The 23,846-nt window shown below is 36.0% G+C and overlaps 1 protein-coding gene across 2 annotated transcripts in view; it reads left to right on the top strand.

Moving 5' to 3' along the window:
• NLGN4X (neuroligin 4 X-linked) overlaps positions 1 to 19,344 on the top strand; it is a 188,842-nt gene extending 169,498 nt beyond the window's left edge. Inside the window, exons 5-8 of one of the 2 annotated variants that reach the window (XR_005826201.1) lie at positions 3,114 to 3,299; positions 5,172 to 5,961; positions 13,945 to 15,180; positions 19,070 to 19,344. Coding sequence is in view for 1 of the 2 variants with exons in the window: in XM_040582805.1 (XP_040438739.1) it covers positions 3,114 to 3,299; positions 5,172 to 5,961; positions 13,945 to 14,794 (1,826 nt within the window). In the remaining variant the exon portion in view is untranslated. Of the gene's footprint in view, positions 1 to 3,113; positions 3,300 to 5,171; positions 5,962 to 13,944; positions 17,695 to 19,069 lie in introns of those variants that run through there. The other variant, XM_040582805.1, reaches the window with a different exon arrangement.
• Positions 19,345 to 23,846: the final 4,502 nt, after the last annotated feature.

Genomic DNA, 23,846 nt, shown 5'->3' on the forward strand with positions numbered 1-23,846 from the left:
GGGAGTTTGCAATGTTGATGTTGTCAGCCACTTCTGGCAATATCAAACCATGTGCAGCTGTTACCCTCTTCTCAGCTCCCTCTCTCTACTTTTACAAATTGATATGTTTCTTTTGCCTTTCTTTTCAATCTGACCTTTGCTTCAGAAGGCTCTAATTCCCTGGTTACTACTACTTACAGCAGGTCGTCATCTTTCCCTCTGGCACAGTGAGTTTAGAACAAATGTCCGCTAAGATAATTTGGGGTATTTCACTCAACAAACATTTGATGTGCTCACATTCCCTTTTTTTTAGCTGTTGCTGTCCATGGCATTTTGCAGTGGGAGAGCCATGTGGTCACCCTTCCAAATCATTATTTAATGGAAGACAGATCTTTGACATCAAGAACTGAACATTACCGTTAACACCTTTCTGTATCATTATGTGGGTAGAAAAAACCAACAAACAAACCAACCCTCTTCGTTTTCCATATTCAACTATTGTCACTCCTTCCTCTGTGGCATTAGGCTCATGAGAAGAACTTCCAGATTCTATCAAAACTCCAGCCTAAGGATTTTCAGATCACAAAATGCCCTTCAAACCATGCCAAACCATAAATGGGAAATATTGATAATTGTACTTAAAAACATGCATGTTAAAAGCACAGAGTATAAATCACCATCTCAGAAAAGAAGCTGCATTCCTGTTTATTCAGGATTTTAGAGTCACATATGAAGATACTGTTCTGAAATCTTCACAGTGTTCACAGAAAAAAAAAAAAATCTCTTAGTTTTATGTGTTTCTGGACAAATAGTTACTCCTTGCCTGAATGTCTTGTAATGGCTTTGAACAAATATTTTGATTTGGTATTCAGAGCATGAAAGAAAGTATATCCTCATCAAGAAAAGACAGATTTATGAATTCAGTTTGCATCATGTGAGGCTGACACTTTGCCATGATGATTAGTTTTTAAATTAAGAAAATTTGTTCTTGCAATTAATGAGAATCAGCAGAGAAGTGTGGAAACAAAAAATCTTCATTTGTCTAACATCAGATATTCATTGACTACAGTTTTACTCAGTCACCTTTTAGTACATTTGGAAAGAATTCAAAATCACAAAGATCAACCAGCTTTAGCTTGATGCTGCTAGAAGAGCTAAAATGTGTTTAGGCTCTGAATATTAATTACCATGCTGCTTTAAAGGTTACAACAGTCACTTTCTCCCAGGGAGGTCATAGTTCTGATTGAATAAAGGCTTAATTGTAGAATATTATAGAATATTGCAGTGAGCTGCAGCAACAAACTAGCAAGTGGGTTATTCTTTCTTTAACAGTCCTAAAAAGATAACAAAGGCGTGTGAAAGAGAAAAACACGTTTGTTAAAAAAAAATATAAATTGAGGCAATTATGGATTAATAGTTTGTTTGTTTTTTCCCCATTGGTGTAGTATAGAAGAAAAGAACATGTAACTGCTATTCTAACTACTGTGCTTGCCATTATTAGAGACTTTTTTATGAGAAGGCTGTATCAAGTGCTATTTAGCAATAAGGATATGATTTGTATTACTGCAAGTGCACCTCTTTTTTGAAAAATACAAAGACTCATGAGGCACTTGCTGACATTAAATAGCTATTAATAATTACTAAATAATTATGGAAAAGATTCTTTTGGGTGCAAGGTAATACATTCCATTAAGTCATGCCTGACTTTGCATGCAGGAATTGATGCCACCATAACATAGGCCATATAGCATTCTATATTTAGAGTTTAGTCCTTATGTGATCTTGCTTTTAAACCTCGAAGCTGGATTTTGCATCTCATTGTAGGAATTTTACCATAGAAAACATTAGGATGAAATTCTGACAGGTGAATGTCCTGCACCTCTGAATTCTTCATTTCTTTTCCCTTCTCTTCTGCTTCCCCCATATTGTGAATCTCTTCCACTCTGTGAATTTTCATTCTTCCTATCACTGAAAAAATAACTATAGCCAGTGCAAAGATCTGTTCCCCTTTGCCAAAGCAGTCGAAATGTACTGCAAGGCTTTTTTCTTTCCCTAGGGACCCCAGGCTTCCCTTGCAGTCCTTACGAGGAGCATGAAGGTCTTGTCACAGTAGGCTAAAGTGGCTCAAGATTACAGACCCTCTCATCTCAAACTGCACCAGGACTCCAGATCTCCTGAGTCCTGGGGCCCTCTTCTGGCAAATTAATCTGAACTGGTAATTAGCTTGGAGACACCAGCCAAGTGATTTTCGTGTTTTGTCTTGATAAGCAGCTGTTAGTGGTGCCTAAATCAGTAACGTCTATCTGAAAACTTGGTATGCTGTAAGGTATTTCTAATAGACTTCTGACTTCCAGTTGTCTGAGAGAAAAAGGTCTGTGGGACTTAAAAAGAAGAGTGTGAGTACATGGCTCAATGTGGTAATTTGGATTTAGCACAAAGTCTTAAGGGTGAGTGATAGGCAGCACAGATAACTGCAACGTTTCACTTTAGCTGGTTTCAGAAAAACAAAATTAATCTCAGTCCTAGTCTTTCAGTCATTTTGGTTTTAGTTGCAAGACAAGCAGCAGACGTGTCATGCTTTGTTTCTAAAATCTGATAACTATAGTACAGGAACAAAAAATAACAGTGCAGATTTCCCTGCAATTTCCAAGGAAAGAGACAAAACTTGATTTGTTCAGATAAAATCTCCCTACCAAAGGCTGAATTCCTGAGGATTTACCTGCTATCTTCTTAATAAATATCCTCTGTGAAATTGGAGAGTATTTTTTCCCTACGTTTTTCCCTGTTCCTTTTAGTACTTTCTTCATCCTTCTTTTTCTGTTTCTGAGTATGTCTCTCCATATCACAAGTACAATGATTCAAAGGCTATGTTTTAGAACATTTTTGGTCCATGGTAAGAAACATTTAAATTAATTTGTTAGGAAAAACAAACCAAAGCCAAACAGTGTACAGAATGAATTCCACTGCCTGCACTGGAGACATTTAGCTAGGACCATGACCTTTAAAAAAGAGAAGAAAAAAAAAAAAAATAAATCCCAGAAGATGAAAAGAGGGGAAGATGTGTTTTGAATATATGCATACCCTGTAGTTAACTCTGTATCTGGTGAACTAAAATTATCTTTTTTACCTTATAGGCTTTTTAAGTACTGGGGACCAAGCTGCAAAAGGCAACTATGGATTGCTTGACCAAATCCAAGCTTTGCGTTGGATTGAAGAAAATATTGGATCTTTTGGAGGAGACCCAAAAAGAGTTACTATTTTTGGATCTGGGGCAGGAGCTTCCTGTGTCAGTCTCCTGACGCTCTCTCACTATTCAGAAGGTAACAATCTTCCGAGCAAAGCACTTTTTTTTTTTTAAAAAAAAAAACAAACAACATTATAGTGTAACAAAAATGGCTGTATCAGGCAGGCTGAATTAGAATTACATGAGCTCTGTAATTTTTGTAAAATACCTACTAGCTCGTACTCTGGATTTTTATTAGTTAACATAAATATTTTTATATGAAAACATTAAATGCTGTTATAGCAGAAATTTCATGCAACAAATGCTATGGGCAGTATACTTTTTCTAGCTTTATTAACAGTCTCCACTGGCTCTTCTACCAAAGAATTTTCCCTAAATGAAATTGGAAAACGGCAGTGACCTTTTTTATTTTTTACACACTCTTGTCTGTACTCCCCACATATATTGAGATGTTTTCCTTATCTAATAACAACATATTTTAACCTTCTTAAAAAACTTATTTAACTCCCCACAAGCACCGTATGATCCCACGCAGAGTTCTTGAGATTTTGGTAAGTGTTTGAACTGTGGGATTAACTACCCTCAAGATCTCACCCCCCCAAAAAACCCCAACAAACCCAAGAATGTACAGCACCAGTACTGAACCAGAAGTACTCCCAGTGATAAGGCAAAATCTGCAAACAGTTTATAAAAGAAGACAAGACCAAAATATCTATTGTATTTATAAGTCTATGCTACTTCTATTACATTAAAATAATCTGAAATCTATGAGACAATGCTAAGCCCTAGTGAGCAGTTGTAGCAGAGTGGCTGGTAAACACACCCTACTTGGAAATACATAGAATTATGCCTGACAGTTCAGTCTAATTATACAAATAGGGTGCAGTGAATAACTGTTGAGTAAACCATGCCAAAACCAAGCAGATGGAACCATGAAAAACTTAACTAATCCCATCACTAAAATTTTGTAGTGTGTACAGTAGGTAATCATCACAAAGGTATATCAACCACAGCCAGTTTTTTCCCTAAATGCTTCAAGGTCTCTAAATGTTTTTGTAGCTGTTGTTGTCTTGACAGTAGAAATCATATACAGAAGAGACCCAAGCATTTTATTTTGAGTATAAAATAGGCCATTTTACTGATCTGACCAGGAAGAAACAGATGGGGCAGATTCACCAGTAAGCTCCAGTTGCTTCTCCGTGCCCTGACAAAGTAGCTCTTCAGACAGGGTCTGTCATCTCACTTTATATTAGTACCTATAAAACAACCACAAGGAACTATTGCATCTCATCTTAATGTCTTCCCAGAAATGTAAATGTATTTTAATTCAACATATAGGCAGTGCTAACACACATACACACACACACACACAAATAATAATAAAAAAAAGATGGTAAAGAAAAAATTATGTCACAGTAGAACTCAAGCCTATTAAATTGATTTTAGCAGAGCAGATTTTTTCAAATTATATGATGCATGGCTTCTCTGAAGGAAATGAGAGTGTGTAATTTTCATTTGACCTTTAAACCACTGAAGAGTGCATTTATGAGAGTCATTTACATGGTGAAGAGGATATGATTGCTTGTAGCTGCCACTCCTTTAAAGAAATTTTACAGGACCACCACTGTGCTAAAGCCAGGAAACTTCCATTAAAGGTGCAAGAGAACTGCAGTACGAGTTTCATTCTTGAAACAATAACCTGAAACCTTCATGTTTTATGTGTGTGAGCATCAAGAACAAGAGAAATTTTAATTAGTAGCCTATTAGAGATACAATAAAAAGGGAGGAGTGATTAGAATATATGGAAATTGAATTGAAATTTAGGTATATGCATCTGTTACTTATTATATAATCAAAGCTTTCTTTGCTTAATGAAAGCTGATATTTTTTTTGTAATTAAAAAAAAAATATATAATTGGATTTGCATTTAAACAATTTACACCTGCAGGTTTGTTCCAAAAGGCAATCATACAGAGTGGAACAGCCCTGTCCAGCTGGGCAGTGAACTATCAGCCTGCCAAGTACACTCGGATATTGGCAGATAAAGTGGGCTGCGACATGCTGGATACCACTGATTTGGTTGAATGTCTTCGGAATAAGAATTACAAAGAACTCATTCAACAGACCATCACTCCAGCCACGTACCACATTGCCTTTGGGCCTGTGATAGATGGAGATGTGATTCCAGATGACCCTCAGATTCTCATGGAGCAAGGGGAATTCCTTAACTATGATATAATGCTGGGTGTGAATCAAGGGGAAGGTTTAAAATTTGTGGACGGCATTGTAGACAATGAAGATGGTGTTTCCCCCAATGATTTTGACTTTTCTGTCTCCAATTTTGTGGACAATCTATATGGTTATCCAGAAGGGAAAGATACATTGCGAGAGACCATTAAATTCATGTACACAGACTGGGCAGACAAAGAAAACCCTGAAACAAGACGGAAGACCTTGGTTGCTCTTTTTACAGACCATCAGTGGGTTGCTCCTGCTGTTGCTACTGCTGACCTGCATGCCCAGTATGGATCTCCAACATATTTCTATGCATTTTATCACCATTGCCAAAGTGAAATGAAACCCAGCTGGGCTGATTCAGCTCATGGTGATGAAGTCCCTTATGTGTTTGGGATTCCCATGATTGGCCCCACGGAGCTGTTCAACTGTAACTTTTCCAAGAATGATGTCATGCTCAGCGCAGTGGTTATGACGTACTGGACTAACTTTGCCAAAACTGGGTAAGTTTGACTCCCAGCACTCCTTTTTGTTGGTAGCCTACTTATAAAATAGTCAGTATCCTATTGCAGTGGCTTCAAACCCTGATCTTGCAGTAGTATTATAACACTGTCTGCCTAAGACAGAAAGTAACTGGGTCTTATTCATATTTAATGGATTTCTAATTGGTGTGTTCCCTCAAACTATTTTCTTTCAGTAGCTCAGTAATAATAATAATGCACTGTATTTTTTATTCAAAAAATAGGGCAATTACTAAGATAAAGCATGCCTCAGAGAAAAGGCAGCTCACCAAGATACTGAAAAATCAGAGGCAACATGTCTGCTACTTGAAGAAGGAACTGTCAGGCCTATAGCACTTATCTGCTGCAAAAGAAAGGAAGTTCTTGTTTTTAGCGACCTTCACATGGATGGGGACTCAGGGAGGAATTGGAACAGAAAGGAAGACACTGGAAAGATTTTTCCCTCTGAGGGCTATAATGTCAATAATAAGTACTTGACTGGAATGAAGAAGAGACTCAGATATAAATTTTGCTTTGAGAAGGTTAAAAACTTAAATTAATTCTGGTTACAAAACAAAATGAAGATATCAATTTTTTGCTGAAACAGAGTTGTAAACATCAAGGAAAGAACCCTCAAAGCAGCTTAATCTGCAAGTGCTATTAATAATTTCTGTCCTCTTCTTATAGCATTCCTTTAAAGAGTATTGCAGTGTTTTACTTGAGCAGCAAGGGCTTTTTTGTTAACCTTGAGTCTTTGGTATGAATTAAAACAAAGATACTTGTGGCACAAAGGGGCTGTAAATCTTTCCAATGAATCTTTAATGGCAAGATTGAGCTCTGGAAACTGCAGCTTTACTGCACTGCAGTGAATGGTATGCAGCCATATAAGAAAAAAAAAAATCAGAGATATCTAGTGTGAAACACTCAGAGGCTTCAGCAGCTCTTGCAGCCTTTAATGAATCCAAATGACGTTCAAGGAAGACAGATTTTGCAGTCTTAACAAGAACCTCAAGCGTGATTCAAGTAAAAAACAATCAAATGCTTCAGGTCAATTTATAAGGCAAAAAGAAAGCTTTTGTTGCACTGCATTTTAGAAAAAAAGGTACTTTTACATGCAAAATCTCACAGTACTGCAACAACAGTGAATGAACTGTGGAATATTTAGATATGTATTTGGCAACAAACAGACATCAGTACTGGGATGGGCAAACTTCAGGATGAAAGCTTGGTTTATGGACAGAGAATCCACATGCTGGCTGTACCACACACTGAGAAAGATGATTATACTATCAGTCTGTCTTTATTTTTCATAGATGAAGTGCCACATATGCATAGAAAACTACATCAGTGCAATTATTATGGTGATGCAAGATCTCTACAGTCTCACTATTATTTACAATTACTTTATGACTATTCCCTGTAAAATAAGAAGTCATATTTAAGCAATTTTCTGAAGCTGAGAGAAGCTTCTCACAGTCCCAGCTGCCACCATTACTTGTAATTGCAAGCACTTTCCAGCTGTTGCTACTTGAAAGCTAATTTCAGCAGGCTATACATGCCACCACCCAGTTCTCTGGTTATGAAGCCATTGTTGTACTACACCTAAAGGCACAACAGGTGCTTTGGGAGAGCTCCTAGACATTTCAGAAGCTTCACCATTGCTAATAAGACAGGAGTGAGGTCTATCTTCTATTACGAATTTGCCCATTTATAGACAGTCTGAAAGATGTGTTTTTGAAAATGACCTCTAGCTGTAAAATCTCAGTTTGTGCAAGGAAAGGAAAAGAGCAACACAAGATGCTTTACCATGCTGGTTTTTTTCTTGATTGTAGCAGCAATGATGAATTGTTCTGGATAGTGCAAAAGGATACTTGGAGGAAAATAATATTTTAATTTTATATTTACTATACACCTCTGATGCCTCCAGTAGAAAAGGGAAGGTTGTAGCACCTCAAGCCTAGAGCAACAGGGGACATCTGGGGTAACCATTCTCCTTTCTACTCTCCCACATGCAATCTGAAATCCATATGCCCGCTCATGTCCTCCAACGCTCAGAAAGATTGGTATGGTTCAAGACTGTTGTTGGGAGCTTTGTTTTGGGTTTTTTTCCCCACCTTTTCTTAAATTAATCATTTCCCATCCTTATTCTGACAGAACTTGGCTTGCTTTGTGTTTGTACCCATGGCAACACATATGAAAAATCTGTTAAATGTAAGATTTCATTATTCCACATTTCCCTGTAGGTGAGCTTTGAACGTTAAAACCTCAGATTTATTTATTTAATTTTAATGTCTTTGAGACTTTTCCAGTCTTGATGACTCTCCTATAGAGATTGCATCCAGATACTTACTGTATAATTACCGCTCAGGTGGTGCATTCTGATGGACTGTGCTGGGCTTTCAACTGACATGCCACCTGCTGCTGAAAACCCCACATTGTTTAATGGGCCTACTGCCAAGGCTGGGCCTGGAGGGCAGGTCAGTCTTGTAAAGTCACTGGGTGTCAAAGGCACAGCCCAAGGCACAGTGCTTTTATTGTGTTTTACTTTGAAGTCAGTTACTGAAGCTAGCAAATAGGAGGTGACAGAGTGTTTACAGGCAAATGGATCGTGCTTGAAATGAATATGTGGAAGCTGCATTTTACTAATCCTCCATTTTCTACCTTGCTATGACTTCTTCCTTTCCTTCCTTCTTTCCTTCCTTTCCTTCCTTTCCTTCCTTTCCTTCCTTTGTTCAGTCATTTTGACCTTTTCAAAACTATATTTCCAACATGCCTCAAAAATAGAAAAGCAATTTGTTATGGAGTAGGTATGAGGAACTACATTTGCAATACAAAAATGACATGAAAATTCAGCTATTGATTTCACTGTGTGCAAAACTGTATGTGAACGCTTCATTAAGAGGTGCACTTAAAGCTTCAGTCTGCTGCCAGTAGTACTATCCTAACTGTAACGGTAATTTTATATGCTCAAATATTCTGTTAGTTAGGGCCACATTACATCCTTCACAGATACATCAGCAGGAGAAGAGTGAATGATATGAGGGGACATGCGCCAGTCCTTGATAGACACTCTGCCAGCTACTGTTATGAAGAAGGATTTGAAGTTTCAGGGAGTAGATAGAAAGCCATGCTCCCATTAGAGGAATCTATTGAGTTTCAAAAAATTACCCTCTTTTAAGGAGTTACAGTACTCTATTTTTGGTCCTATTCAGCCAGCTCTACCTAGGTTAGTGATGGGAAATATAAAGGCTTAAAGGATATATCCTTGTTTTCTTTGTAATCCAGACAAATACGCCCAAATTATTTTATTACTGTTGATTCTGAAGCAAAAACCCTGAGTTATTAGGGATGTCTGTGTTTAGAATTTGGTTTGGCTCTCTAATGGAAGACACAATTAAACTCACAAAGATTAAAAAGTATTTTCTGTTCTCTTTGAACTCCTTTATAAGGCTGTTGCATTTCTTTTTGATGTTTTTGTCTGAAGAAATAACTGTCTCCAAAGGCCAATCTGTGTTAGTCAAACAAAACAGTGTACTTATGGTTTGCTTTCCTTAGTAGTTAAAATAGCTGACCGGGAGTGTGGCAACAGTGGGATCTGGTGATAAGTGAAGAAAGGCTGAAAGGGAAAATATTGTTTTGTACCATTGCTTCAGGTAGGAATGGCTGTACCATTATTAATATTGTAATAACATGAAAAATCAGTGGAAGCATGAAGAAATACCACACTTCCCCCCCCCCCCCCCCCCCCCCCCTTTTTTTTTTGTCCCCATATGGAGAAAAGAGGACTGCTGAAAGAAAAGAAATGATCAAGGGGCCTTTCAGTATCCCAGGGACAGACTCAGTATGTAGCTGTTAAGACATTTTGCTCTCCAACGATGTTAGAGAATTACGCAAAAGAATAAAACACTTTAAGTGTAAGTGTGTTAATATAACAGTTCCATTGCCTTGAGTGACAGTTAATGCTGTTGTAGAAGTAGTTAAAAGATAAATGGGATTTCAATATGTTATATGGAATTCAGGATAAGAGAAAACTTCTTAACATCATTCTTCCCATGCCATTATCACCAGATAGGAAATACTCAGTTCCCCTGCAGGTCAGCTACTAATTCATCTTGTGAACAGCAATGTCTGTTGCTCTTCAGTCAGCATCCATTGCAGATGCACGTACTTTATATCACCTGAGGAAAAAAAAAATAATCAATGCTTTGGATGTACATTTGTAGCCCATGAGGAGTGAATTGAATGACAATAAACAGCAACATGTTAAATTGAGCAAAATCAGTGAAGACTGAAAGTGGGGGAAAAAGTGATAGGTAAAATCAGATGATTCTGCAGATTAATAAAAAAAAAAAAAACCTTAGCTAAGACAAGAAAGACCACCATATGGTCTTCTAACATATGGGAGGCAAGTTCAGGCATTTCATGATGGGGGCATTTTTTGGTGGAGAAGCTGTTTAAATTGAATTCTAAAGGTGGTGAAAAATAATCAGAGTGAAATGAGCAGCAATAATCATCAATTTTGTTTCAGTACTATAAGGAGGAAAAAAAAAAAAAAGCCTCCCTGCCAACCAGTAGGATTGGGAAACAAGTTATCTAGTCCCTATGAGAGCCATTACTGGAAGAAGTACAGAACTGAAAATTTATTATTCAGATTATATTTTTATTACCACAATCACAGTGGGTTTTTAAAGGAAGGTTTCTTAGCAGCCTTTTGTTCTGTGATTACACACTTGAGCCTCAAGAATACCCAGAAACACAAAGGTGATGTGAAATGCTAAAAAATGCAAAAAAACAATTTGAAGTTAAATTAACAGACCAAAAGTTTTGTCAAACAGCTGATTTGATAGGAGAAATTATTTTATGCACATCTACGCTTTATGCCTACCTGTAATACTGAAAAAGTGTTCATAATAAGAGAAGCTGCCCAACTACCTAAGAAAAAGACTTAAAATGTAGTAAGTTGTAAATTTATGATTTTATGAATTGTCTTCAGTGTACGTAGGAGAACGGTGTAGGAAAACAAAAGTCCTCTTAAGTATATCCACTGAATATTCTTAGTAAATTATCATTAGTCTGTAAAACCAAGATGCATGCATTATTAGAGCCTCTATTCAGGACTGGACTTAATTATTCCATTTTCCTATGAAAAACAAACCCCCCACTATTTAGATGCCTATCCTCCAAATTGAGAGAGAATGTTCAGACCACTTATTCAGTTAAGTGATCAACCCTAGAGCTTATGCCAATGGTAAAGTTCTGATACTCTCAGCCAAAAAATTACTTGTCTATATGGCTGATTTTTTTTTTATTTTCCTAGTTTCAATGGACGGCTTTATGCCCACATTAAGCCGTGTAAACAAATCCTGAAATACAAGACTAGTCTCATGTAATGTAATTTTCTCTCTTGTTGTTTGGTGGAGGTGGCAGCATAACTGGCTATTCCTGATAGATAAAGTTGAAAAGACAGAGGTAGAGAATGGAAAAGAGGGAAAGACAAGGGAGGTTGATATTTACTTGTTCTGTAGGCTGTTTGTAGGGGTAGAGAATGCTAATTTAAAAAAAAATATTTAGTTCCTAAAATCATCTTCTGCTGTGATTTTTATAGGGCCATTAAAAAAAGAAAGAATAAAAAAAAAAGTGCATGTCCCACTTGGCTCATTGAAATCAGCGCTCAGCTTTTTCATCTCCTGTGCTGCACATCAAGTACAACTTGTTTACATGAGCTAGCTCAATTTATGCTTTCTGTAGGACCCTTCCCAGTGTCTTTTGTGCTGCAAGTCAGAACAGCAAGTGGGGACAACACAAGATGGGTTTTGTGCTGTAACTCTTGAAGGATTTTGAGTTTCAGACAAGTTTTGCATTTTGATAATCTTGCTGATTTTTAATTTGATTTGGAATTCATGTGAAGAACCTCAAACTACTAAGAGTAGATATATTGAAATGGGCCAATATCTTCTCTGGATCTGCCAAATCTTTCAGGCTGTTCTTTAAGAACTAAAAGACATACTTTTATTTCCTTCTTGAATGTGTGTTAGAATCCCTCAAAGTAGCAGCATACATCTTCTGTTTTACTGCTTGGAAGTGGGCATTACTCCTCTAGCTTCAATTAGGATGAACAATTGCTTAGCAATTATCTTTTTGTTCAGAATTAACACAATCTGGCTATCATTACAGAAAATTAAAAATAGATAGATAGATAGATAGATAGATAGATAGATAGATAGATAGATAGATGATAGATAGATAGATAGATAGATAGATAGATAGATAGATAGATAGATAGATAGATAGATAGATGATAGATAAATAGCCACAGTTCTAGAACCCCTAGTTTATATCTTGTTGAGAGGGAAAAGATTTGATACAATACAATATAAAAAACCCACACCAAACCACCCCCAAACACCTAAAACCACAAATGGAAGTAAACCTAAGTATGAAAATTATATAGAAAAAGAATTCTTCCTTTCACTTAAGATAAGATAATTTTTTTCATGTAGATAGATGAATACAGGAATTACAAGATTATTAAAGTCAAATTACCAGTCTGGGTTAAGAACTAAGGAATAGCTCTTTATGAACAGCAAAGGAATGCTTAAGTAGGCAATCTTGTTCATGAGCTTTTGAAAATGGAAAACCAAAAAACCTAAGAGGCTTCAAAATCTGTAGCAGTGGATCTTGTTATTCCCGTAACATACATAAGAGTATGTTGAAAAAAAAAAGGAAAATATTAGAATCATTTTCACAGGAAATAAATCGATGCATATGGGAATGGAAAGGATAATGGAAAGTTCTCAGAGTGATGCACAGAAAATAAATCATGTACTCTCAATATAATATATCATAAAATCCCAGAAAATACTTTTTGCTGCAAAAGGAGATTCAAACTAATACACAACAGAATATTAAATTCAGTATTAGCAGTTTTAAAGTTCTGCATTTTTTCATGCCAAGAGGAAGGCATATTTATGTAAAGTTTACAGACATTAACCACATTTAAATGCTTTTTTTTTTTTTTTTTTTTTTTGGCATTGGTTTTTGTTTATTATTAAACTATAAGGCGAAAAGAAAAAAGAATAGATGGGAAAAACATAAGTTCAGTTAAATATTTGGGTTACCAATTCTGAAATTATCTCTGATTAGTATTATACTCTGATCTCTACTACTACTATAACTTAACTATTTTAAAACTTGTTATGTCAGCTAATATATTTCTGGGACAAACTACAAACTGGGACAGAATTAAGACTTACTGTCCTACAGCCATTATACATAGTTATTTAATAGCAATAAGCACATGGAACTTGCTAATAGTAATCTCCTAATGCAAATGAATAGAAGATTTGCAACATACAAATACTTCAAAGACTTCTCCCTAAAGTAGATATTTGAATGAAGGGGGACTAATAGTTCATTAAAGCAACGCTAAGAGAAATAGTTCCCAGTTTACATGTATTTAGCATTGCTGCTTCATGTTTTAAAGTTTTTTATTAATATACACATCTAGTATAAATTCTTATGGTCACATGGACTTCCATAATTGCCATAGAGATTAGATGCTCATATTTACTACTTACAGCAGTGGAAGTAGTGGTACTTTAAACGAGAAACTTAATGTTAAACCTTTAGAAGAGCTGAACCTACACCTTTACTATAAGGAAAGGTAGTTAGTACCTCTCTGTGACAGCTTTGGTGTATGATACTGAATCACAGAACTTCAGATGAGTTTTCAGGAGCTGAAAAACAACCCTTTCTCCATTTTCATTTAAAAAAGTATTATAGGATCTGAGACACACTGTACAGTAAGTAATTTTTCTTTTGTTTATTTATAAATACCTGTTGTTTAGGGGGGGTTATTTAGCTTGCATTTTTAGGTTATGTCAATTATCAGATGAACCATTAACTAAAGGATGGAAAGACGTTTGGGTTTTGCTTTTGTTTTTGTTTTTTTAATGACTACAATATTGCCTGTTTTTGTTTTTGTAGAGATCCAAACCAGCCTGTTCCACAGGACACAAAGTTCATCCACACAAAACCCAACCGCTTTGAAGAAGTAGCCTGGTCCAAATACAATCCTAAAGACCAGCTTTATCTGCATATTGGCCTGAAACCCCGAGTTCGTGATCACTACCGAGCCACAAAAGTCGCTTTCTGGTTGGAGCTCGTACCGCACCTTCACAATCTGAACGAAATATTTCAGTATGTTTCCACAACAACTAAAGTTCCTCCTCCTGACATGACATCGTTTCCTTATGTGACACGACGCTCTCCTGGTAAATTGTGGCCAGCCACCAAACGCCCAGCAATGACACCTGCCAACAATCCCAAACATTCAAAAGACACTCATAAAACATCTCCGGAGGATACAACAGTTCTGATAGAAAACAAGCGAGATTATTCCACAGAGCTGAGTGTCACCATTGCTGTGGGGGCATCCTTGCTGTTCCTCAATATTTTAGCTTTTGCTGCATTATATTACAAGAAGGACAAGCGACGTCACGAGACTCACAGGCGCCCTAGCCCCCAGAGGAACACAACCAACGATATAGCACACATACAAAATGAAGAAATTATGTCATTGCAGATGAAACAGCTAGAACATGACCATGAGTGTGAATCGCTGCAGGCCCATGACACACTGAGACTAACCTGTCCACCTGACTACACGCTCACTTTGAGAAGGTCCCCAGATGACATCCCGCTAATGACACCCAACACCATAACCATGATTCCAAATACATTAACAGGAATGCAGCCTTTGCATACTTTCAACACCTTCAGTGGAGGACAAAACAGTACAAATTTGCCCCATGGACATTCGACCACTAGGGTATAGCTCAGCCCTTCCCCCTCTACCCTCACAAGCCACTTGGAAGAAAGAAAAACAAATAAACAAAAAAAAAACAAAAAAAAAAAAAAAAGAAGAGGAAAAAGTTATAATACCATCCATTGAACACCTTGTCAAAATCTAAAGTAAAAACAAGTAAAAGAGAAGGACAGTCATTATTTTCTTACTGATCCTTCCCACAGAAACTCACTGATGTTAAAGATCAGCCACAAACCCTGTGAAATGTGAAAAGTGTACATTGCTGTTACAATACTGCTTTAAGATCTCAGCCACTTTGATTGAAATTTGAGGCCAGAAGAAGTCACTTAAAATGGTGTTTTGAGTGTAACAAGCAAAGCAGAGTCTTCTGGAACACAGAGCCAGTGACTGTACAGGTGTTTTGTTTTGTTTTGTTTTTAAATAAATAAAATAATAAAAAATTTCTTTATGTGCCATACCATGAATGGCCCTTGTTAAAACAAAGACATCACCACGGGCTTTTACCCAGCATATGAAGCTGTAATCCAGATGGGGGAAATAGAATTTTATTATTAAAAAAAAAAATGAAAAAAAAAGAGGAGGACTGACTATGCAGTAAAATACGTATAGTTCTGTGCAAAGAGATGAATTGCCAGCCTGAACTATATTTAAAGAAACTTTGTAAAAATGTACATAGCTGTGAGTTTAAAAACAAACAAACAAAAAAGAAGCAGCTTTTATTGATGTTTTCAGTTTGAAAAGAGCTTTTAGAAAGATTGTGCATTCGGTTGTGACCTATGTGTATATACGTTAGTCATATCACCTCTGTTTCCTCCAAGACCAAAGGAGGAATTTCTTCTTAATTACTAGTGATAAACAAAAAACATGACTTTTTTCTAACATGTTTCATTTATATGAGGCCATGGTGTCATGCAGAGGATACAGTTGTCTGTGTGACCTGTGCATTTTCTCTTACAGGTTACACTAGTGCATGTTAAAGTATTCATAGGAGGTTGTTGTTCTTTTCTGAAACTTTTTTTTCTATAATTTAATTTTGTGTTAGCCTTTGTTAAATTGCAACACAGCAATGGATTGGAAAATTGAGAAAAAAAAAAAAAACACAAAAGAAAATAATTACTATTTTAAGCTTGTTGAACTGAACCAAGAAACATGAATAATATGTATTCAGAGTCCAGTTTGTAGTTCTTGATTATTGTGATACATTAGGAAGAGTTTTGTGCCCTGACAAAAGCAAAGAAAGCCTGTGTTTTGATCAGCCTTTTCTGAGGAAAACTAGCTCTATATTCACCAGCAGTTGCAGCAGAATCTCAGCTGAGAAAGCACCTTCTTAGCTTTGCTAAATGAAATAAAACCACAATTTGAAAGTGGAGAAATGGTGGGTTGGTTGGCTGGCTGTTTTTTAAAGTGTTCAAAAATGATCAGTGTGTACAGAGCTTCTCTGTCGAGTATCCTGTTTTGTGCTTGAGAGCGTACTAGTCAGAAATATTTTTTTTTGCTGATTTATTACACAGCAGTCCCATAGTCAGTGAACATTATGGGGAAAGAAGCAGAGATGTTTAGTGTTCTGCATCTGAATAAAGCTGAAAATCCCAGAAAGCATCAGTCTCAGGAAGGGCAAAATTCTTAGCTGTTTATTCCCTTCTTCCCTTCCTTCACTAAGAAATCAGGGGCTAAACAGAGCTATCAAACAAAGAAACTGAACAGTTTGATTCGAACAGCTGATTTGAATGTGAAAATCTAGAAATAAGTTCTCGCAGATGAAGATTGCTTTATATTTTGTCTTTGAAATTACTCCATCATTGAGACATAGTAACCAAAGATATTTGAACAAATTGGTCTGCACTTGAACATGATTATCCCAGATGTATTTTCTATTATTAATTCACAACTAAGCTGCATCAATATCATATGTCCCATAAGTATCTAACACAAGATGCCTTGTACCTCTTCTTGTTTTCTATGCTTTTTGTTTTCTAATAAAATGTCTTGGAATAGTCACCCCTACAAATAAAATCAAAGACAAGGTGATTCGCTGAGGTCTATTCATCTGGACAACCCCTTGTTGTAGCAGACAGTAAAACTGATTCTGAAGGAAAAAATAAAAGGAAAGTTAATGACATGGTTAAAAATGCAACAGGTGGCTAATACAATCCTTTATCTGTAATAAATGTGTTATAGACCTGACCTGGATGCTCAGGCTGGAATGTGATGAAGTACAACTAGTAGCAAATGGAAAGCTGTTTTTTGGTTTTTTTCGCTGATCCATCACATAATATTGATTAATGCTGACTCTATACCAGGCCATTTCCACCACCTATGTAATGCCTCAGCTGAGATGCAGCAGTTCATAAGTCTTAAAAAAAAAAGTTAAAAAAAAAAAAAAAGAAAAAAAGAAAAAAGTAAAAAAAGGTAATGATGCTTGGCATCATAATCAGTTGGGTATGTTTGTAATGTGAATTACAGTATTTGTTTAGTACTTCCAATTGTCTTCTGCTAGCAATATGTACAGTACTGTGTCAGGCTTGTGACATTTGGGTAAAAAAAGAAGTTCCTGTAAGTGGATGATTTTAGCTTTTAAAAGTAATTGCAATCAAGTTGATTTAATAATTTGATACATCTGGACTGATGTATGATTTATAGAGGGAACAGATTTATAGGGTCTTCATAGAATTCTATAATAATTATATCAAAATATACTTTGCAAACTGTAAAAGAAAAACAAAAGTACTTTCCCGGGCTTATATTCTTGACCTTAAGAGGCACACAGGGTTTAATGGTTTCTTCTGTTATTGGTTTGCAATTTTTTTGTTTTTCGCCTTAAGTAATGATAGAAGATATATATGGCTGGACACATATGTATAAACTTTTCAGCAGCATTTTTAATAATAAAATATCACAGTATTTTCTAATGCTTTGTGCAAAGAACTACGTGTTCATCCTTTTGTGTAGAAAGTCTTTCAGAGGTGTGTTTTCTGCCCCATCTCCATTTCATTATCTAATGTAAGCAATGCCTTGATACACAGTACAAAGATATTAAAGTAACAGGTTGCACTTTTGAGTTAGCATTGAGTTTTCATGGTTTTTGTAGTTCTATAAGCCTGCCAGTAAAAGGAAAGAAACTCAGACATTGAAGATATAAGAGAATAAGCTCCATATATTTATTACTTGTATGCACTGCAACTCCCATTGAAGCAAGGGTTTAATTGTTTTGTCAGTATTTTCTGTAGCACTGAAAAAAAGCTTAGGTAAGCAGCTTCCCATATTAATGTATAGCTTAGCAGCTGAGAAATGTATCTTCCAAATTAAGGATCAAAAAAATTTAGATAAATCTAATAAATCCAGCCTCCACAAGTAAATATACTTTCATTTTGTATTTAAAATTCAGATAAACAATGAGTTTCGTTAGAAAAAAATATGTAAGAGTAGCAACATGAGTTACTCATATATATTTAAGGGATTTACATATACTGCAGGTATGCTAATATCATTCCTCCTTCAAAAGCTGAGTAAGTATAGTTTCTTCTTTTATGGTCTTAAATTCCATCTATCAACCAGGTTTCCTTTCACTGGAAAGGTACATAGATATTTTAGTAATTTGAGCTGGGTATTGTTTGCTTTCTGTAACTATTCTGCTGAATAGAGGTACTAACAATAATGTTTGATGAATTTTGAGCATATTATTGAAGAGTATTTGCAAAAAGCAAATTCTGAATGATTCATATCAGATTTTTGATATGAATAATCAAGCTTCTGAGATAGAAACTTATTATGTGCCTACTGACCTAATCAAGCAGCTTGAATTTTGAATATTGAATTTGTATATAGAGCTTTTGCAAATAAACTGCAGATTTAGAATTGTTCAAATATGTTTAATTACAGGTACACTCGGAAATTCCACAGCTTGCTCTAAGATAATTCATACAAAAGAAAAGGAGTTACAATTGTATAATTTCTGTGAATTGTTCACCTTAAATTGCTGGGTGAACTCAATAAATTGCCTTCATTTCAGTTAATCAATTTCACATTAAAAAAAAAAGAAAAGCTTCGGAATTGTTCATGCTTACTAAATATTGTGTTGTTTTATTTCTTTACTTTCTGAAATCTGCAGATTAGTATGTTCCTATTTCGACTTTGCTAAGAATATGAAAACTTAACGGTATTTAATATCACATAAAAAAATCATATGAAATAATACCATGGCAATTATGTACTTGTCTCAGATTTGTAGTTTTACATTTGTATTATTTAATTATTGTCAACTGTTTCTCGTATTTTCATCTACAGCTGTTTGACATCACAAACCTCATCAGGCTGAATCCCTCCAGAGGCCATTAGCAACTGGTAAAAACTGGGATTTTCATCCCACTAGAGATTATGATATTATGTATTTAATATCATAATATGTTAAAATGCTTCTCAGCAACTCAAATTAGCAAGATATTGAAGATCAAGATATTAACCTTTTATTAATGAAAATGGAAAATAAGGAAGGGGTTTGGAAATGTGTAACATCTTGTTTGAGCTGTAGCATAATAAATATAATTTCACTTTGGGATGAAGTTTTGATTCAAACCATTCTGTTTGGTGTTCCACTGTGGCCACCAAGGTCCCTACTGTGTCTTCTAAAAGTTATGTTTTAAGTAAGTTATATTTTCTCAGACTTTTATAGCTCACCCAGACTTTTATCCAAAATTTATCCAAATTTTACTGTGGCAGAGAAACCCAGATCACTCAGGGATGACAGAGAAACAATCCAATCACAAAGTCAAGACCAGCGCAAGAATTTTGTCATAAACCAATTGAACTGCAGCTCTCATGAGACACAGTGGTAATTAAGGAGAATATTAATAATCCAAAAATTCAAAGGTAAAATAAGCATGTAATAAATTAGGTGCATTCTTCCTTTTTTTTTTAATGGAAAGTTGACAAATTTCTGCAACACATTTTTCCAACTTTATTTTCCACCCTTCCCCACAAAAAATAGCAAAATATTTTCAGCCAGCTCTAGTCATTTCTGGAATACCCATTTATTTAAATGAAACAGATGATATCTTTTTGTTTTCCCTCCTACATGAAGACCTGAAGACCCTCAATTACTAAGAGCAAAAAAGTTCTTCCTCTACTGCCTTTTATTAGGCATTATAAGTTATACAGGTGCTTCAGAGTAGTCCTGTTCCCAAGAGCCCAGGCTTAAGTAAAAGGGAAAAGCCAAACACAGAACTGGCTTATATTGACTTTGACTTCAACTAGAGAGCAGATACAGGTTTCTCTCCAACTGCCAACAATATGGCACAAAAAATGTAGTGAACTTTTTTTACGCTTTATTTTTAAAATATTGCAGTTCTAGAGACCACTTTCTCTTTTTTTTTCCAGTTTTTTGTGTCTGATGTCATGCTTTTTGCTGTAGCTAACTCACAGCCCTCACTCATTTCATGTCATCTCATATCTTCTATCACAGTTTCATCAGATGCTTCCCTGAAAGGTACAGATATGTTTTCATGTGGGTTTTGTTTAGTTTCTTTCTGTCATAATAGTTAAGTCTGGCGCTACATTTGTTCCATTCTATGCTGCATGGGTGTGAGAGAGGTGGGTTTTTTTTTAATCTGACATTTTCCTTGCTGCTTTTAGTGTTAAAGAAGTTCCACTGAAGGAGTATTTACATGACAGTATTCATCATCCTTGAAATGCATCAGTATCTATGGCTGTCTACATTTTGTGCCAGCCCAACAGCTTTGGTTTGACATAGCGTGTGTCTTAGTGGGAAGTGTCAGCTTGAAGCCAGGCTCATCTGTTACTCTGCAGTTTATATTATTGTTACTATTCACTGTTGGCATTTGTTTCTTTTCTATATTTATCTTTGATGAAGGATAAATTAAATTAGTCTGTCATTCTATTCCACAGTGAGACTCCTCAAACCCTAAAAGGTCATTGTGCTTAACTCTTGTTTAGCTAATGCTAATTACACTGTACCATCAAAACATAAGAACGTTCTTAAGCCGTTCACATTTCTTAATTCTCCCATCGGTGCAAACTAATAGAGTACTAGCACAGTTAGCCTTGTATGAGAAAAAATCATGGTATACTACCTTCCACTTGCTGGGGACTTGTTTCACATATCGGGGGAAATAAATACAATTACCATTTTCATGCATCAAAATTTCATTACATCATGTCAAAGGTAAGCAAGACCCAAGGTAAAATTTATAGAAACTGCCAATACTGAGGCTCATGCTCTAGTATCCTGCACCAGTGGTTATTTTGTAAAGGCAACAATTTCCAGGTTGATAGAGAGCAGTTGCATGAGTGCTTAGTACACTTCAGTCACTGGATATCACTTCAAAAGCTAGAGTGGACTTTGTGGATTTCAGGAAATGAAGAAGATATTGCAAAAGTATTTTTAATGGAGTTTGTGCTTTCAAGAATGCCTATAAGCAGCAGCAAGGAAACTGCAGGAAGAATGGTTTAAAATAAATAGGACTGAAAAGCAGATTGTTTCTAAATGAATATAACAGGAAGAAATGTAATATGGCGTGACATGGTATGACCTTAAAATAATGTGATAGATTTCTTTTGTGTGAAGGGAAAACAGAAAAAAGGACAAATATCTCAAAGAATACATTTTTACAGGGACTAGTCAAATGAAATCACTGCAGATAATGAGACTATAATGGGACTTCGAACAGAGATGTTGTATCATAATGCTATACCATATGGATTTAGATATGTTGAACATAACGTACAGTGTTCATCTGAGTACTGAGAAGTATAAAATTAGATCCCAAGATGCCCTACTTTAGCCAGACAACAGTGCTGCCATGGTAGATAATACAGCAAATGAAATGTGCACTTGTTTCAGGGAATGACAAAAGGAACATTCAACTCATTTCAAGAAAGGCAAAGTGCCAGACTCAATAAATAGGGAATAATGACAGTACAAGCCAGGCACAGGTCCTGCCTGGAGAACCATCTTGCATGTAGAGGCCGACAGAGGGATTATGCTCCAAATCTGTTTTTTAACTCGCTTTCCTGGTGGGAGGGGCATGGAGAGGGAAGGTCCCTGGAATACACTGTGTTCCAGTAACCAACTGGCCCTTGAGCCCTCAAAAATCACTGACAACCGATATACGTTAGATGTCATTCTAAGCTGGAGCTGGGATGAAGGAACAAGGAACAGGAGCTGCTTGCTTGTTACTAGCATTTGTTTCTCTTCTCAGTGAGGGAGAATCAGGAACAACTAAGGGAAGAACAGCAGTGTTCTGTCAGCTTTCCCCAGTACTCGGGGAGAGCCAGCCTGGCTTCTTATTTAGTTTTCAGTAGGGCTGCCAGCTGCAAAAAAAGGCAATGGAGGTACTCGAGGAGTAGTGGTCAGTGAGAGAGTTGCTGAAGATGGGACAAGAGTCATTTGCTGTGTTGATTTGTGAGGCTTGAGTGCCTCTCTCTCTCCCCCATTATAATGGGCTTATTAAAAATTTTCTGTGCTGTTCCCCCAACTGTAGATTCTATACCATTAATTTAGGAGAAAGTCAGTAAGAATGTGATTAAAAATTAATCCAATAAAAATTTCAAATTATTCAACCAAAAATTAAGGTTCCAGCATGTGTAAGAGAAGTAATGGTGTTGCTTGAATCTTGTGATCTAGCTGTAGATGTGTCTTTGTATCTCCAAAGCAGACACTTACAATAGGGAATTTTGATGGAAGCATTAGGATAAATCATCAGATGTATATGCACATAGCTAGGATGTGGTGCTTCATTTGCAACAACTCTATAAATTGCCACTTCAATAAATAGTAAGTTTGAAGTTACCTACCTTTTCTTGCTGAGTCTGTGGAATGTGAAGTAGTATATGCCAAGGACACATGGAACAACTGCCAGCAGCTCTCAGACCTACAGCACACAGCTAAAGAAAAATGAAGACATAAGTTTCTGGAACCTTGGACAACGGAGATCTATATTAGGAACTTGGTCTTCAGCTCCTGCTCCCAACACAAGACCAGATCTTACATGTAATGAAGTTTCCTGTGGAGAACTGTTTCTTCCTCCAGAAGGCTGACATGTAACCAGGGACTAGCACGGACTGAAAACAATATCTCCTCAGGGTTATGATAACATCTTAGTGACTACACTGAGATCTGCAGAGCAGGTTTACAAATTTCCTTGACACTCAGCAGTTTACTAATAGACGATCAATAAGAAACAGAAAAATACTCAATAAGTACCATGTGAGAGAGAATACCAGCCACAAAACAGAAATGTGTATAATTTCTGTTAATAACATTACTGTGGTTTAGAAGCACTTCAGCAATTGCAAAAAATCTTTATGAATCTGGCATATCACACAACAATCTGGAGACTGCAGGTAATCCTGCAGGAACAGATAACACTAAAAAGCACAGGTGTGTGCATTTTTACTAAGCTGGTTATACTTCTCCATTTTGAACTCCAGAACTGATCTCATCTATATTTGTCACCTGGAATTATTTGGTTTTATGCCTTTTTGCATAGCTGGGGAGTCTACACATTCTGAAGTTGTAGAGTTTTACTGTCATCTCTGCTTACCTTAAAAATAGAATAATTAACAATGGAAAAATTAACACATTTTAGTCATCTCAATGATTGCCTGAAGGAGACAGTAAAGCTGTTTGAGAGGCAACATATTTGAGTGTACAGCTTTCTACAACTGTCAGATTCTTACTGATTTTATCACTGGGGGTCAATTCTTTCACATTTTACAAATGATACCTTTATGAGTAGGTAAGATTGCTCTGCCCCTTTTAATTTCACAGGAACAGTTGCTTTAGATCTGAAGCAGATGACTAATTATTACATTCTGTATTGTTTTCTTTTCCAGCTGTTAAGAAAATGTTAAGGTATAATAGAGTTTTTTTCCTTGATGGGGCAGAGTCCTATCCAACTTGACATTTCTTAAGACTATAATATTTTTCCTCAGGAAGAATTTAAAAACTTATAAAACAAATGCAAACTGACTCAAAGAGGTAAACAATAACACTTACCTTTTTTTTTTTTTTTTTTTTTTTGTAAAGTAGAAAATTAAAATTTAT

This window comes from Falco naumanni, chromosome 2 (assembly GCF_017639655.2).
Source record: "Falco naumanni isolate bFalNau1 chromosome 2, bFalNau1.pat, whole genome shotgun sequence".
NCBI classification, from domain to species: Eukaryota; Metazoa; Chordata; class Aves; order Falconiformes; family Falconidae; genus Falco; species Falco naumanni.